This window comes from Anolis sagrei, chromosome 5, assembly GCF_037176765.1.
Source record: "Anolis sagrei isolate rAnoSag1 chromosome 5, rAnoSag1.mat, whole genome shotgun sequence".
Lineage (NCBI taxonomy): Eukaryota > Metazoa > Chordata > Lepidosauria > Squamata > Dactyloidae > Anolis > Anolis sagrei.
This window is the reverse complement of record NC_090025.1, coordinates 23,001,725-23,016,957: the sequence shown is the minus strand read 5'-3', so window position 1 is coordinate 23,016,957 and position 15,233 is coordinate 23,001,725. Positions and strand designations below refer to the sequence as shown.

Here is a 15,233-nt window from a genome sequence, read left to right as displayed (position 1 = left end):
TTTCTCCTTAGCTTTTGCAAGCTTGGTCTGTTTTCTGCCTTTTTACACCAACCCTTTAAGATAAGTCAATCAATCACAGCATTCAATGAAGATGAAAGATGAAGAAAGTACAATATCTGAAGACAGCATTACATTTGCCAAAGTGGACTGGAGCCTGTGAAAGCTTGTATTCTTCACTTCAAAAGTTTGTAGGAGCCCAGGTTCCAGAGTTGATCATTCTGAACTTTGTTCTCTACAATATTCTGAGGAAAAATATATTGAGGCACGGATATTCAATTTTCTTGATTGCTGTATTGGCCATTTCCCCCAATGTTTACACTTGGGTGATAAACAACATAGTAGATTGTTATTTTTTGTTCAATGGCAAAATTCATTACCCTGAGGTTGGGAATCAATAACTAAAATATAATTGAAATATTTAATATTCTCATTACAAAGACTCTTTTGCTAATTATGGCTAGGCAAAGATTATATAAAAGAAAAAAGTCTAATGAGGTAATAGATTAAGGGAAAGTAAAATACAATGCAAAGCCTTTAATCCCAGCGTGTTCCCATATGAACAGTAATGGGAAGAGATGGGCCTTGAGACTATTGCCAGCTGCTACTTTGACAGACAAGGCAAATAAGGATACAAGCATGCCCGTGCTCAAAAGATCAAATTCCAAAAGACACTGGGAAAAGTACTGTTTCTGTTGAGTGTGTAATTATTATTAAGTTTTGTGACATCCCAACTCTTCTCTACTAAATGATTTTAACCATAGGCATCTTGTTTATGATGGAAAGGACATTAAAGATTCAATCAGTAAGATATAATCTTTACAGTTTAGGTTGAGAAAGGGGAGTACCTTTCAGCAGAGATTTAAATTCAATTTCAGAATAGTTTTTAAGAGCAACATTCCAGTAATGGGAATGGTCAAATAGAAATGGATGTGACCAAAATACATGTGTAAATTTGGGCATCATAAGTTAGGAAACATGGCCTTCTAAGCATCCCCAGAAAGCCAGATTGCAATCAATGTAGGATTTGGTTCCATCCTAAGTCTTGCTGCAAGTAAGTTCATTTCTCTTGCTTTGGAAAAGACTACAAAAAAACAGAATGATGGTCTTGACAAAAACCACAATTGCTGGCAAGGTATGATAGGAATTGTTATCAAACAACTCATGAGTCAAATGTTGTCCCATCAATGAAACAAAAGATGCTTCAAATCGATGTCTGTCCTCCAAAAAACTATCATTTTGAGGTCTGTTCTTTGCAAAAGCAGGAGTTTAGCCATCCTAGCTTTCCCAAGCAGGGAAGAACCGTTTGGGTTTGCCTCTGTTATCTAGGCAAGCTGTTTCTTAGCTACCTTCCAGATGTTGTTTCTCAGTGAAACAGATGTAGAAGAAAAGAACTTACTTCAAGCACTGGTAGGCATGCCATGAGGTGGCATTAAGGCAGATAGCATGAAACTTGTGGAGAGGAGCCAATTTGTGTTATTTCTGCGCTGGGTTCTAGTTCAAACATGAAAGTGTCAGGCAGATTACAGTCAATCCTCTGTATTCATGGACTCATTAATATTTTCAACCATAGCTTAAAGATATTAAGAAAAAACATCCCAAAAATCAAACCATGTTTTTGACATGAGTCAAGCACTACACAAATGTGAAGGCATATCCTACTGTAGCCTCTCACCAGTTCACAAATCCTGAAGCTTGCTCTGGCATTCATTTGAACTGTTTACCATTTTATATGATGGGCACCATTTTACTATACTTTTGTGCATAATGAGATTATGGTTTCCATGGTGGGTCCTGGAACCAAACCCCACAAGAAACCAAGGATGTATCTTAGCCCACACTCCAAAAAATAATGAAGATAATGCAACCATGATTCTTTTTTCAACCTTTAAATGGTCTTAGAAAAAGTTATCAACTGTGGCGTGTTGCTGCTGTTGCTGCAGCTGTTCCAGAAGCAATTAGTTCTGTTTAGATACTGGATTACCTGAGGTATTATTTTCAGAAGTGCCAACGGTTTCAAAACCTATATTACTTACTGCATGTTATCTGTTTTAAATTAAAAATGACTGCCTCCTAGGAATCTCATGAAACGTATTTCATACTTAGTGACAGCTTCCAATCCAAGACCTGGTGTGACTAGAAAGAAAAGCAAATAGCCAGGCACTTCTGTCATGCATCAATCCTCATGATGATTTTATTCATCCAGAACTAAAATGAGCCCAATTTATCAGAGTTGCCATAAATTACAAACATTTCAGGAAGAAAAAAAATCTCCATAGGTTTCTGCTGGGAAAATGTTGTTTATCCTGTCCTGCTTTTTCTTCTTTCTTCTTCTTCTCTTCCTTTCCCATCTATCTATCTATACACATAATAAAAGTGAAAAATGTGTATGTGTGTATGTGGCAGAGGTGTCCACTTACACAGAAAGCCTCCATCCTATACAATCAGGCTATAGTTCCAAGTGCTGAGAAGCCTCCAAAGGCACTCCCTCAACTGACAATGCAGGTAATAGCGAGCACTGTGAACATGTAGCCCAAATACTGCCAATGTCCTGCCCAAACACTACGGCCCGCTACCCAAGGAATGCTTTCATTTGGGACTATTTCATCCAAGATATAACATGTTTCCTCCACCACAGGCAGATATACCAAGATTCCTTGTGTGGAATTTGCATGACCCTGCCCCACTACCTCTTCCTTTCCTATGGCACACAACAAACACAGAGGAATTCATCAGCAACTGAACAGACTGGAGGGATTCAACAGGTATCCAGAGAACACTGAACCCAGCCAATGACAGATTTGGACCAAACTTGTCATAAACAACCAAGAAGGCCAACTGTGAATACTGGCTGGGTTTGTGGGCGATTGCCCTGAGAATCTGGGAGTTGTAGTTCGCCCTTATCTAGATATCACTGCACCTAGTTGATATCAGATCTGGACCACACTTGGCACACAGACCCAACATGGCCAACTTTGAATAATGGCAAGGTTTGAGAAAGATTGCCCCAAATTTCTGGGAACTGTAGTTCACCCACATCCTTATGCATTTTCTAATGGGAGTTTTCATAAACAACAGGAAAGACTGGCTTTTTTCTAAGAAATAGAGCTACAAATTACCAAACTGATATTACCTAACACCCCAAAACAAACAGTGCCTTTTTCAAATAACCCAGGCCAACATAACATTCTGGAGGGATTTGGGGGGGGGGGGATGACCCACCCACGTGGGAGTTGTAGTTCACCCCACATCCAGAGATATTATCAAGCTTCCCAAAACAAACAATGCATTTCTTAAGTAACCTGGGCCTCGACGAGTCCTCAAGCTAGTATATCAATAAAATGAAAAGCAGAAAACACAATGTTAACTGTATATGATATAGAAAACATGACCATTGCAACTGTCAAGAGAGGCAATGCAACTGGGACAGTAAATAAATACATGACTCAGTTTAAAGTTTAAAATAACTATCTAAATCACCCAAAATAAAGTCAGCACCATAGGATAACATTTTTTTCAAACTTAGAACTCGAGATACATTGAAGCCTCCACTGTATTTTGGAAATAAAAAGCCAATATCATTTAAAAATGTAAAAAGTGACGTCCGAAATAAACAACTGAGTAAATAATAAGTCTACAGAAACTACACAATTTTCAAACCCAATGAAAATTCTCTTCAGGACTCATTTCCACAGGGATTCTCAACAATTCTGTTTTTCTACTCTCTCTCTCTCTATACACACACACACACACACACACAAAATATTTTTTTGTATCCATAGTGTGTGGGTGGTCTCTTATAGGGGCCTCATCACACTTTAAATCTGGTTGCTGCCTCCTGCAGAATTCTGGGGTTTGTGGTTTAGGGAAGAGCCTTTAACAACCTCACTAAACTACAAACCCCAGAATTCTGCAGGAGACAGAAACCAGATTTAAAGTGAATTCATTCTCTATTGTGATGAAGTGTTAGGATAGAAAATCTCATTCGCTGGCCAAGCTTCTATCTTAGGAAGAAATTTCCCAAATATTACAATATAATGGTATATAATGGTATAGTGCAATATAGTAATATATACTGATATTGTACTATGCTAATAATATAATATATTGTATGAAAATATATATTGTAAGCCGCTCTGAGTCCCCTTCGGGGTGAGAAGGGCGGCATATAAATGCCGTAAATAAATAAATAAATAAAAGTTATTTGCTCAGGGAAAAGTTGAGAATGAAACAGAGAAAGAAAACTATTAGCTAAATTTATCTATTTGAGTATTCCAAATGAATCTTTGGGAATGTGCTTTCAAGTTGCCTCTTAGGAAAGAAATGCTGAGAAATGTCTTTCCCATTTCTTTGAAACATAGCCTACAGGTTGAGTATTCGGAAATTCAAAATATGAAAATGTCCACATGGATGACTGTGAGAGTGACACTTTTGCTTTCTTATGCTTCAGTGTACGCAAACTTTATTTCATGCACAAAAATATTGCATAAAATTACCTTCGAGCCAAGTGTGTAACGTGAAACGGATGCATTTTGTATTAACTTGGGCCTAGCTCAAGATACATCATTATGTACTTAAATGCAAATACAAGAATTTGAAAATTTGAAAAAAAAACCCCCTGAAATTAAAAACACTTTGTTCCCAAGCATTTTAGATAGGGGATCCTCAACCTGTATTCATTGACAGTGTCACATCCGAGACTGATCTTGCTTAGCTTCCAAGATCAGATGTAATCTAGTGGTGTTAGCCTATGTTGGCCCTTTAAGCATTTGAACCCCCTTCAAAGTTTTATTCAGTATATTGTTGAAGGCTTTCATGGCCGGAATCACTGGGTTGTTGTGGGTTTTTCCGGGCTATATGGCCATGTTCTAGAGGCATTTTCTCCTGACGTTTCGCCTGCATCTTTGGCAAGCATCCTCAGAGGTAGTGAGGTCTGTTGGAAGTAGGAAAATGGGTTTATATATCTGTGGAATGACCAGGTTGGGACAAAGGACTTTTGTCTGCTGGAGCTAGGTGTGAATGTTTCAACTGACCACCTTGGTTAGCATTTAATGGCTTGGAAGTGCCTGGGGGAAGTATTATGACTGAAAACCGGACCAGTCTCATTTGGTGGCATGGGCAGAATGGGAGGCTCTTGTCTATGCACAAGTAGATCATTTCTAGGTACATGAAAAACAAGAAAAAATGTAAGGGTACTTTCAAAGGCACAAGATACAGAGCTGCAAATGGAAATTAGAATTGGACACATGGTGCTAGCTAGCTCAGGTCTTAAATGTTTACCCGTTTCTCAAAAGACAGCTGGCATCTTATTTAGGCTGATTTGATGTTAGCATATCAGAATTGTAAACACTCCCTTGTATACACTTTCTTTCCCCTTAAAATCACATTTTTCCCATTACTACACTCATTATCCCTTTTGATAACTGAGAGATCGGAACCAACAAAAGGCAAAAAGCAAGCTAAAATTAGTAACAAGTGACCAACTGTGCCTTCTTCCTAAGGCAACATACTGTAGATATTTTCAAGAGGCTAATGCAGTGGTGACATGTGAGTTTTCATACCTGGGTTAAATAAAGGTTTCACCCTACAGAGTGAGTAATTCATAATCATGAAGGCAAACCCTTAAGGGGTTTAAGGAGGAAGAAGCTGTTGAGTCCTAAATGTGTAATGTCATCAAAGTTAACAGGAGTCACAAGAGCAGTGCCAACATGGCAAATCATCAGTTTAATTTATAGACTCAAGAAATGAAGAAGAGCACAAGGAAAGAGAGAAATTCTTTTATATCTCTCCCCCGTGATTTCTTTTTTCCTTTTAGTTTTCATGCTACAGTCATAAGTGAATAGAATATGAAAGAATCACATGTATGCTCTATATTTGGGAGGAGCTGCCTCTTACTCCTTCCAGTATCAAAACTTGCAGTCACATTAATCTGGGCTACAATTAATGAAAGCAGGTTGCACAAATTTGAAGCTCCAAAATTTGCACTAATTTAGATGGTAATACTGGCCTTAATCCTATAACACATCTCATTTTCAGTAGATCCATTGACTTACAAGCAATCTGGAAAACACTTCTGGTTCTCCCCCTCCCCGCAGAAGACTGGGTGACTTGGAAGGCACTGAACAGACTGCATTCCAGCACCACGAGATGCAGAGCCAACCTTAAGAAATGGGGCCAAAAAGTGGAGTCCATGACATGCGAGTTCAGAGAAGTGCAAACTAAAGACCACCAATTACAATGCAGTCTAAGCCCTGCCACATGCGCAATGGAGGACCTTCTTAAAACAACACCAGAGGCACTCCAAGTGGCCAGCTACTGGTCAAAGGACATTTAGTATAATGCCAAGTTTTAAAAACTTTGTGTTTTTTTTTCTTAAATACATGACAACTGTACCCTTGGTTTGCTTCTGATAGGATAAATATAACCTGGAAAACAGGTTTAGTGGTGTTCTTCACGGAAGCAGGTAGTGAGATGACATATTTTCCTAGGAGCAGTAGTTATGAGCTAATTATGTTGTAATGCAAAGCAATTTGCAGCAGTTAGTCTTGAACAGAATCTCTAAAAGGGCCACTCTTGAGCAACATGAATTGCTGATGTGGATCAATATACCTGCTTTCATTTTTGGACTCTTCAGCACATAATGTCTACATGCCCTTTAAAATTTGTCATTTTCATCATGGCATGCAAAGGTTTCTCAGGGTAGCATGAAGAACCTCAGTGTAAAACTCCATTCTAGGCAAATGATAGAAATCTGTTTACTGGTTGTAGTGTGACATGTCTCCGTCAGAACATGATGGCTATATCCCAGTACATAAAAACTGGAAGAATTCATATGCATGGCTGTGTTAGTCTGTAATATCATTACACCAAGGGATTTCGTACTGCCTTTGAGACAAACAGAGAAGAAGTTGGTAGTGTCAAGTGCACCAGAGGAGGTAGACTTCAGTCTATGAAAGCTTATGCTAACAACTTTTTTCTCTCAGTCTTAAAGGTCCCTTTGTATATCAAGATCCCTTTGTATATCAAGATGGAGAGACTGCAGCTTCTGGAATTTCTACCCCATTCCTTCAGTAGTTTCTTTTCCTTCTCTTCCAAAATTTTTTAAAAAGTTCTTTATTCCAAAGTAATTTCAAAGAATTCTAGAGATGCCCAAAGTAGATACTCAAAGGAAAATAACAGTCTGTATGCACCTGTACATCTTCTTTGAATTCTCATTGATTTTCAAGGTATTCCCAGTAACTGAAGGACACATTGCAGCACAGGCACTGTGAGAAATGAAATAATATACAGGCAAAGTCCGATAATATTTCTCAACTCAATAGCTACTAAGACTCTTACTAGAACAACCTTGCTGAAGCTGAGCAGACAAAAGTCTATAATTTTTTCATAAATCCACAAACTATAATGTAGGATCCCATAGGATGGAACCATGCAGTTAAAGTGGAATAATTGCAATCACCGTCATGGGAATGGTCCTTTTTGTATGTAGTGGAGGGTGAAGAAGACCCAGAAGGTTGGAAGAACTGGCTATATGTAGCTATGCTTACTTACAAAGAAAAAATATAAATGCCCAGAAAAGTACATCTTACAGTACAGTCACAACATCCATCAAAGAAAAGTTGTTGCTGGGTGTGAAAGTGTCAGCTAATACATTCTGCACATAAGAAGTTATTGGTGCTAGAGGAAGTAATCTGCTGTATGAAATTCTGAATTTGCAAATCTCTCTCTCTTTTTCAGATAATACCAGCTTCTATAGGCTTGAGTAATGGTGCATTTCTTTCTCCTATGCACATGAGTATCAAAGACACTAAATATTCATAATATAATTCTTTGCCAGAAGAATGCACCCTGGCACGTTAACCGAAATGATAAAATAGGGATGAAATTATAGAAGCGGGGAAAAGAGAACGAGAAGCTAATTTGAATTTCTTTTGATAGGAAACATTCACTGAGCATTTTCATTGCAGGGGTATTATTTTAATTTCAAATCGGTATAAAGCAAAGTACAAAGGCCAGCTACCACTGCTGTGATGTTACTTTGATGAACATCAAATCAAATGCACAAAACTATAAATACTATTTTCTTACTCTGCAGTTACTTGCCCCAGTTTAGTTTAATCTAGAGGAAAAGGCACAATTCACTTATAAAAACCAGAAAGCCTGAAAAATTGAAATGTGTTGCTCTAGCTGCCCAGTAGCAACACTAGTTGAAAGAGGGAACCTCTGGTTATTTAAGCTGGAACTCTTCCACAGCAGTCCACTTGAAGGATAAGGTGACACCAGAAAGCCAATCCCATGAGATTACTGTTGAGTTCTTTCCCACAGAATGAGGCAGCTGGATTTTATGAAAGAGCAGAAAATTCTTATTCCATCACAATATTATTCTGATTTCACTGTCAGGTCAGGGTTAAGGTTCTTATGGAAGTAATTTTGCTATATCACACCTTGAATTAGATAAACGGGGAGCACTTTTTGCAACATTATCAGGAAGAAAATATCTTGGGCCAGCTATTTGGGAAGGGGCAAACAGAAAGAACTGAGGCCAATCTTACTCTTTGATTGAGACCATGCCCGGCTGTGACAGTGGCCAAAATAGGGGACACAATCAAAAACTAATTCTCCCAAACATTCAAAGACTGCATGAGGGGAGAACAGAGTCATTTCCTTCAGTCTTGCCCTCAATGTTTCAGCACCTACCCATCACATTTTAGATAGACTACAAAAAACAAATGTTCAGGTGATCAGAAGGACATGCCACTTTCTATACAACAAAAACCCATGTACATTTTGACATGGATAAATTTCTAAACTTCAAAATTTCTTTCTCACCCAGGAGTCTCCTTGTCATGCTTTGTCAACACTTAACAAAGCACAATTTTCAAACAAATATTTCTACTTAGTTCTTAATATTTTCCCATTCTCATTTTTAAAGTTTGTGAAGCTCTTGGCTAGAACCATGGATAGAAAATTGCCCTTCCCTCCAAAGTTGCATATCCTAACTCTGTTGATATTATGTATTTCTCTGTTCGCTATCAGTAACTTGTGATGGAGACAACCATGACTACAAAAGGGAGGATTGAAAGAACTTTTCTTCCTTACTCACTTGCTCAAGTCACAGTCTGAGTGATGTTTCCCTGCACTAACTAGGTACATTATATAATGCATACTTTGAAAATGAGATGCCTCTTGCACTGTCCTAAAGAAGCAGGTAATACCAAGGAAGAAAATATGGATGCAGTATCTGGAACTATGATAATGGGATAAACGTTTTTCCTCAGCTCCTAACTAGTACCAAAACTTCTGGCAGTGCTGAGAAGAAAATAGAAGACATGTTCAGTGTACAAAATTGCTAGTGCTGCTCCTTATATATACCAACAAGGTCAAATGCATGACTCTGAGGGATCTGCACAGAGGAAAGCTTTGTGAGCCAGGCTGGTTCTACGGAGTTGTTTTGACCAAGAGGGCCCTCTAGAAAAGCACTGCAAGAATATCCCAAAGTACAAGGAGGTAAGGATCTATTATTTCTTATACGCCATTGTTGAAAATGGACACCTCACCATGCAAAATGGAAAGCCTAAACTGCACATGTGAGAGGAATGGTGGGTAAGACGAAATTTTTCACAAGCAATAGAATATATGGAGAATCATGCCAGATTAGATCAGAGACACAGCTAACACAGCATTCTGAACTACTATTGCTAATGTACTTTACAGACCTTGCCTTCTGGCCAGGATGAAAGTCAGAACAGCCAGAAGACAAGCTGAAATGTACCTATGGGGGAAAGACTAGCAGTTGTTTCACTCGACTAACATAATGCACCCTAACATGATCTTTAGTATTTTCTGAGTACAGCAATTTGCATGAAACTGCAATCAATTTGCCACTGCAGTTAGTGAATGACTGTCTCTTATGCATCATTTAGAGCTTGAACTCACAAGCACACTTTGCTTTGGCCTTTCAAGTTAATGCACATAGATCACGTAGTTTAGCAATGGCTGTAGGAAAAGCAGAAAAAAATCACTTAATTCACATGCTGAAATGTAATCCTATTTGTAAAATAATAATGAAGGGGGAGGGTGACACTGCAATATGATATTACTGTGTGTGGTCATTTTCTTTCAAAATTCCTTTTCTTTCAAAATAGTTTCATTTTAAAAAAGGAAAAAAAGATCTAATTTGCTTACCAGCACTGTCACTACACGAAGAACTACCCCACGCATGTTATTCTCCAGCCTTCGGTCTGTTAAGGATCCATTAAGACCAGAGACAGGATTCCAACAGCCCAGCTGAAAAGAAAGAAAGAAAGAAAGAAGCGTCACTATGATTCATAAACAGCTCCTTCTGTCTATATCTTGGGTAACTTGGGGTTGTGTTGAATTATGATTGGAAAAGAGAGTTGTTAGGGTTGAATATCTTTATGAACTAATACCAATACAAATGCAAATAATCATATTCCTTTACATTCTGCCTTCTATGCAAAACCAGGACTCAAGGCAATATAGACATTTCAAAAACCAATTCAGAATGTGTGTGTATTAATATTTTAAAATTAACTTCATTACTAATATGCACACAAAAACATATAGTGTCCTCATGTAATCTTCTGAGGTGTGGTTCCAGGACAACCTGTAAATATCAAATTCACAGGATGCTCAAGCTCTACCCAATCCAATGAAACTCTTTTCTATCCCTACATGAGACTGATATAACCAACTTAAAATATTTATCTGGGTTCACACTGTGAATGACACTGAGAGGCTGAAGACAAATGTACTTTGTGAATGGCATGAAGTGCCAGATCCTGGAGGTGCCTGGGGTGGCTATTTAGAGGCTTTGAAAGTCCTGATTGCCCACTCACTTGCCTCTTTGGAGAGACAGAGCGCAACCTACTCTTCCCACTGTCAGAGAAATGTACAGGACTGGGATAATTGGCTTTGAGTAATGTCAATACCAAAGACTTATAGGGTGTTCTACACAGACACTATAATCAAGTCTAAAGGTAAAGGTAAAGGTTTCCCCTTGACATTAAGTCTAGTCGTGTCTGATTCTGAGGGGTGGTGCTCATCTCCGTTTCTAAGCCAAAGAGCTGGCATTGTATGCAGACACCTCCTAAGTCATGTGGCCGGCATGACTGCATAGAGCACCATTACCTTCCCGCCAAAGTGGTACCTATCGATCTACTCACATTTGAATATTTTTGAACTGCTAGGTTGGCAGAAACTGGGGCTAGCAACAGGAGCTCACCCCACTCCCTGGATTTGAACTGCTGACTTTTCATCAGCAGGTTCAGCAGCTCAGCGCTTTAACCTGCTGTGTCATTGGGGACTCCAATCTAATCTAGACATGGATTAAAATGAACCAGTTTTGCACAACCACCCCAAGAACTGATTCAGGGATGTGGCCACAGTATCTGGTAATTGGGGATCTAACCAAACCCATGAACCACAGTATCTGTGGTTTGACATCTGCTGGAAAATGCATGTTTTTGTTGTTAACTAATCTGCTGAGGTTTATTCTCATGGAGCAGTAATTAGCTATTTGTGTGTCCTTGGCTGGAGGTATTCATTTTCCAGCCAGCAAAAAATGTGCTTCAAGTGTTAGCAGTGTTCTGACAACCACTCTGCATTTTCTGGTCATGATTTTGAGCTGTACATGGATACATTATGATCAGCTGCAGCACATTATGTAGCTTATTCTGAACTTTCAGGTGAGTTATTTAAATGTGCCTGTTTTTGGCTTGATGTGTGCTATAGCGCTTATTGGGGTGTATTTTTGTGAACACCTTCTTACATACTGCATATGGTCTGTATAGAAGGACTTTTATATTCCTTCTCATTTAATGAATGAATGAACAAATGAAGCTTAATTTATATCCCGCCCCATTTCTCAAAGAGACTCGGAGCAACTTACAACAAGACAACAGTATAAATGATAATAAAACACATAACAAATCAAACTAACTGGCTTCACCTGGCAGGTAAAGGGGGGGGGGGGAGAATATAAGTGTGGTGATAAACTTTAACACCATTTTGGTAAGGTTCTGCATCCTTCTTTTGAAGTGTTCAAAGGCTTACAGGTTGAGAAAGGAGACTATTTGAGGTTAACCTGTGATTCCTGTTTTCACTTCTGAGTTATGTGGGTTACCTTCCCATTATGGATAGTTGAGAAGTAGCCCAAGTGTTTGTATTGCCCTTGAGGCTGAAGTGTTTTGCACAAAGTGGTTGACATCTGGCCTCAGCTGGCCTTTTATTGGTTTGCTCTCCTTGGCTTGATTTCCAAGCCAACACATCTCAAGATGGTTAGGTCTCATTATTCCATTGTTGGTTATCAAATGATTCATTTGCACACTTATGCTAAAAATCTATGGACAATCAAGAATTCAGATTTATAAGGACATATTCTCCTGTAAAAATATCTGACAGTAATCCTACAGATGAAATAAAACAAAGCTTCCCATATTGAGACAGGTATGGAAAATGGATCTAACATGAGGGTTGAGCTGCAAAAACACATTAAATTCATTCACCACTGTGTCATTCTTAGTCACATAAAGAAACTAATTAAAACTTAGATCTAATTAGCATAGACAAACGTGTTGCAAGTCTAATTACCACAGATACTGTGCTCCTCTTGCCAAATGTAAAAATCCTGTGAAGTTTGCAAGGAGGCTTTGTTCCTTTCGGAGGTCACCAGAAGTCCATTTTTAATTATGTTCATTAATGTGTACTTTTTATACAATTACCTTCTCAGCTTTGTCTATTGTAATAGGGGGGCCTTTTTTGTGTGAAATGATACTATTGAGCTAAGACAACAAAGTTTAGGCTGGGACTAAGTTCCCTATTTGAAAAGTACACTTTTTTTTATTAAAAATAGTTTTTCAGCTCAATATCAGATAGAAAATTTCCTATGAGAAATGTTGAATTGTATACCAAAAAAGCATAACATTGATTTCTCAGTCTTTGGAGTTGTTTACTGGTGGCATGTGTTATTAATCAGCATTTATTGATTATGGTTTGAATAACTCATTCCAATAAAAGTATAGTAATCATATCTGTTATAAACTGCATGGCTTAATTTGATCATAAACACAGCCTCTCAATCAGTTGTCAATACCATGCCTTAGATTTCTAAGGACCTGTCCAGGCAGCACCTTTATTGCAGTATCTACCACAATAAAGGAGGGGCTGTCTGGACAGTGTTCTGGACAGTCCCAAATTAATTCACTACAAACCAGGAAAGCACTAGTTTGTAGCTAATTAGTTTGATAGTGTATTTATTCCATCCCTTCTTGGAAAGCGCAGGATAAAACCACTATTTCTGGGTCTGGACTGCAGAATACTGCACTCCAGACAGTATTTCCACAGTTTACTTGGCTAAATAAGCCCGGTAAACTGTGGGAATACCCAACCCCCTCCCCCTAAGCCCCCAGACCCCTTAGAAAACTAATAAAAACTTGCGTGCCCTCCATTACAAGCCTTGCCCAGTTCTCCCGGCACATAGAAATGATGTGCCAGGAGAGTGGGGAGGGAGGGGGGAGGAAAATTGCTCCCCCCCTCCCTGCTCTCCTGGCATGTCATTCCTTGGGTTGGTTCAGTGTTTGGATCAATGATTGAGGTTGCTGCCATTGCATTTGCAAAAAGAAGTGGGTTCCTAGGTGTAAATGGTTCCTTTGTATAGAAATTAACTTGGCCAAGCATTGAATGGTCAACATGGAATGATTAAAATGCAATTCACATAATTTCTTATGTTCTTTGGCACTACTCTTCAAATCAGGAGGAAATAACATATGTTCTTATGACCACATTTTTGAAAAAAGTGAGAAACCTCTAGGACAGAATGTGAAATGGTTAACTTCCTAAAATGGCTGATGCAATTGTCCCCATCTTTTGGAGTGATCTCCTAACTCAGTTCTAAAACACTGAAATGCCACTTCGAGAGCTTGGATATTGATAGTAAGATTTAAAAGTTTGAGTGGGGTATTTTTGCTCCAAATCTTTTGCCTTTGTTTCTGTCTACCATTGTAATGTGGCCCTCTAAGAATTTATTTGAAATTGGATTTGGCTTTGCTCAAAGAGAAAAGGAAACCACACCTCTTAAGCTACAAAAGCAGCTGCTTTTGGAAATGCTTGAAATTAGGAACAGTCACAAAAGGCTAATAGGAGGAACCTAATGCTTTTCAGGTCTAAAAGAAGTGCTGGGGATTTAACTACCATTCGTAGGGCACCTTGTGGACTTGGCCGAGTAATCCCCCTTCTTACTTTGCAAAAAGGAATTCTCTCAAAAGTTGTGTTACAGATAGAAAAATACAGAAGGTCAGGCTTTTGCACTCGTTCTATATAATACAGGGGTGTACATCTTGTAAAACAAAGTGTTTTGTATTCTTCCATGACCCTTTACTACTTTTGTTCCTTACAGATTTTCTATGCCATTAACTAATGCAGGCGATACAAGTATTCAACAAGATTAGCTTTCACAGAAATGGGTTTTACACCATATTTGGAACTGTGTTGAAGACACCTAGCAGTGAAATCTATCAATGTACATCACATACAGTATTTATCTGTGTATAGTATTTCTCTCTCATGGTGAAGCCATGTTCAAAATGGCTTACAGGAGCACAGGGAGGCAAGCTATATAATATGAAAACAATATTTTCAGAGAGTTTGATAACAGTTACAGGACTTTTAAAAAATCATAAAAGAGGCTGATCACCTCACAATATTATATAGTAATTTCTACAAGTTCTAATTAAAAACCAAACAGGAAATACAAAGATAAATTAAAAAAATAGAACCAAAACAGCTCACTATTAGCTGAAGTCAATCAGGCTTATTGAGATGTTGTAAGAAAAGTACTTCCTATGCTCGAAGACACCATTTTAAAAGGCTGAGTGTCACCAGTAATGATGGCCTATAGTAATACAAATGACAGAAATTCAATGTTTTTCCAGAGTATCTTTTCTCTCATAAAATATCTGGTTTCTGTTTTATGAGAAAGGTCCAAGGAAGCACAAATATGCAAAAGACTTCTCAATTTTGACAAAAATTACTTTCATTTTAAAATGTCAGTGACTAATATATCTTTATTAGTGCAGCTGATTCCAAAGTAAGAAATATTGAGTTCAGTTGTCCTTGTTCCTTGGTAAGTGGATGTAGACAGGAAGCATATAAAGACCTCATCAGCTTCAAGTTTCCACACACTTCAAAGACATTTCAGGGATGAACAGCCATGGAGC

General features: G+C 38.3%; 1 protein-coding gene across 3 annotated transcripts in view; it reads right to left on the bottom strand.

Moving 5' to 3' along the window:
* The window catches only part of GRID2 (glutamate ionotropic receptor delta type subunit 2), a 1,028,529-nt gene that overhangs the window by 235,059 nt on the left and 778,237 nt on the right, over positions 1 to 15,233 (bottom strand). For all 3 annotated transcript variants that reach the window (XR_009631647.2, XM_060779233.2, XM_060779232.2), the window contains exon 9: positions 10,183 to 10,284. Coding sequence is in view for 2 of the 3 variants with exons in the window: in XM_060779233.2 (XP_060635216.1) it covers positions 10,183 to 10,284 (102 nt within the window). In the remaining variant the exon portion in view is untranslated. The remainder of the gene's footprint in view (positions 1 to 10,182; positions 10,285 to 15,233) is intronic.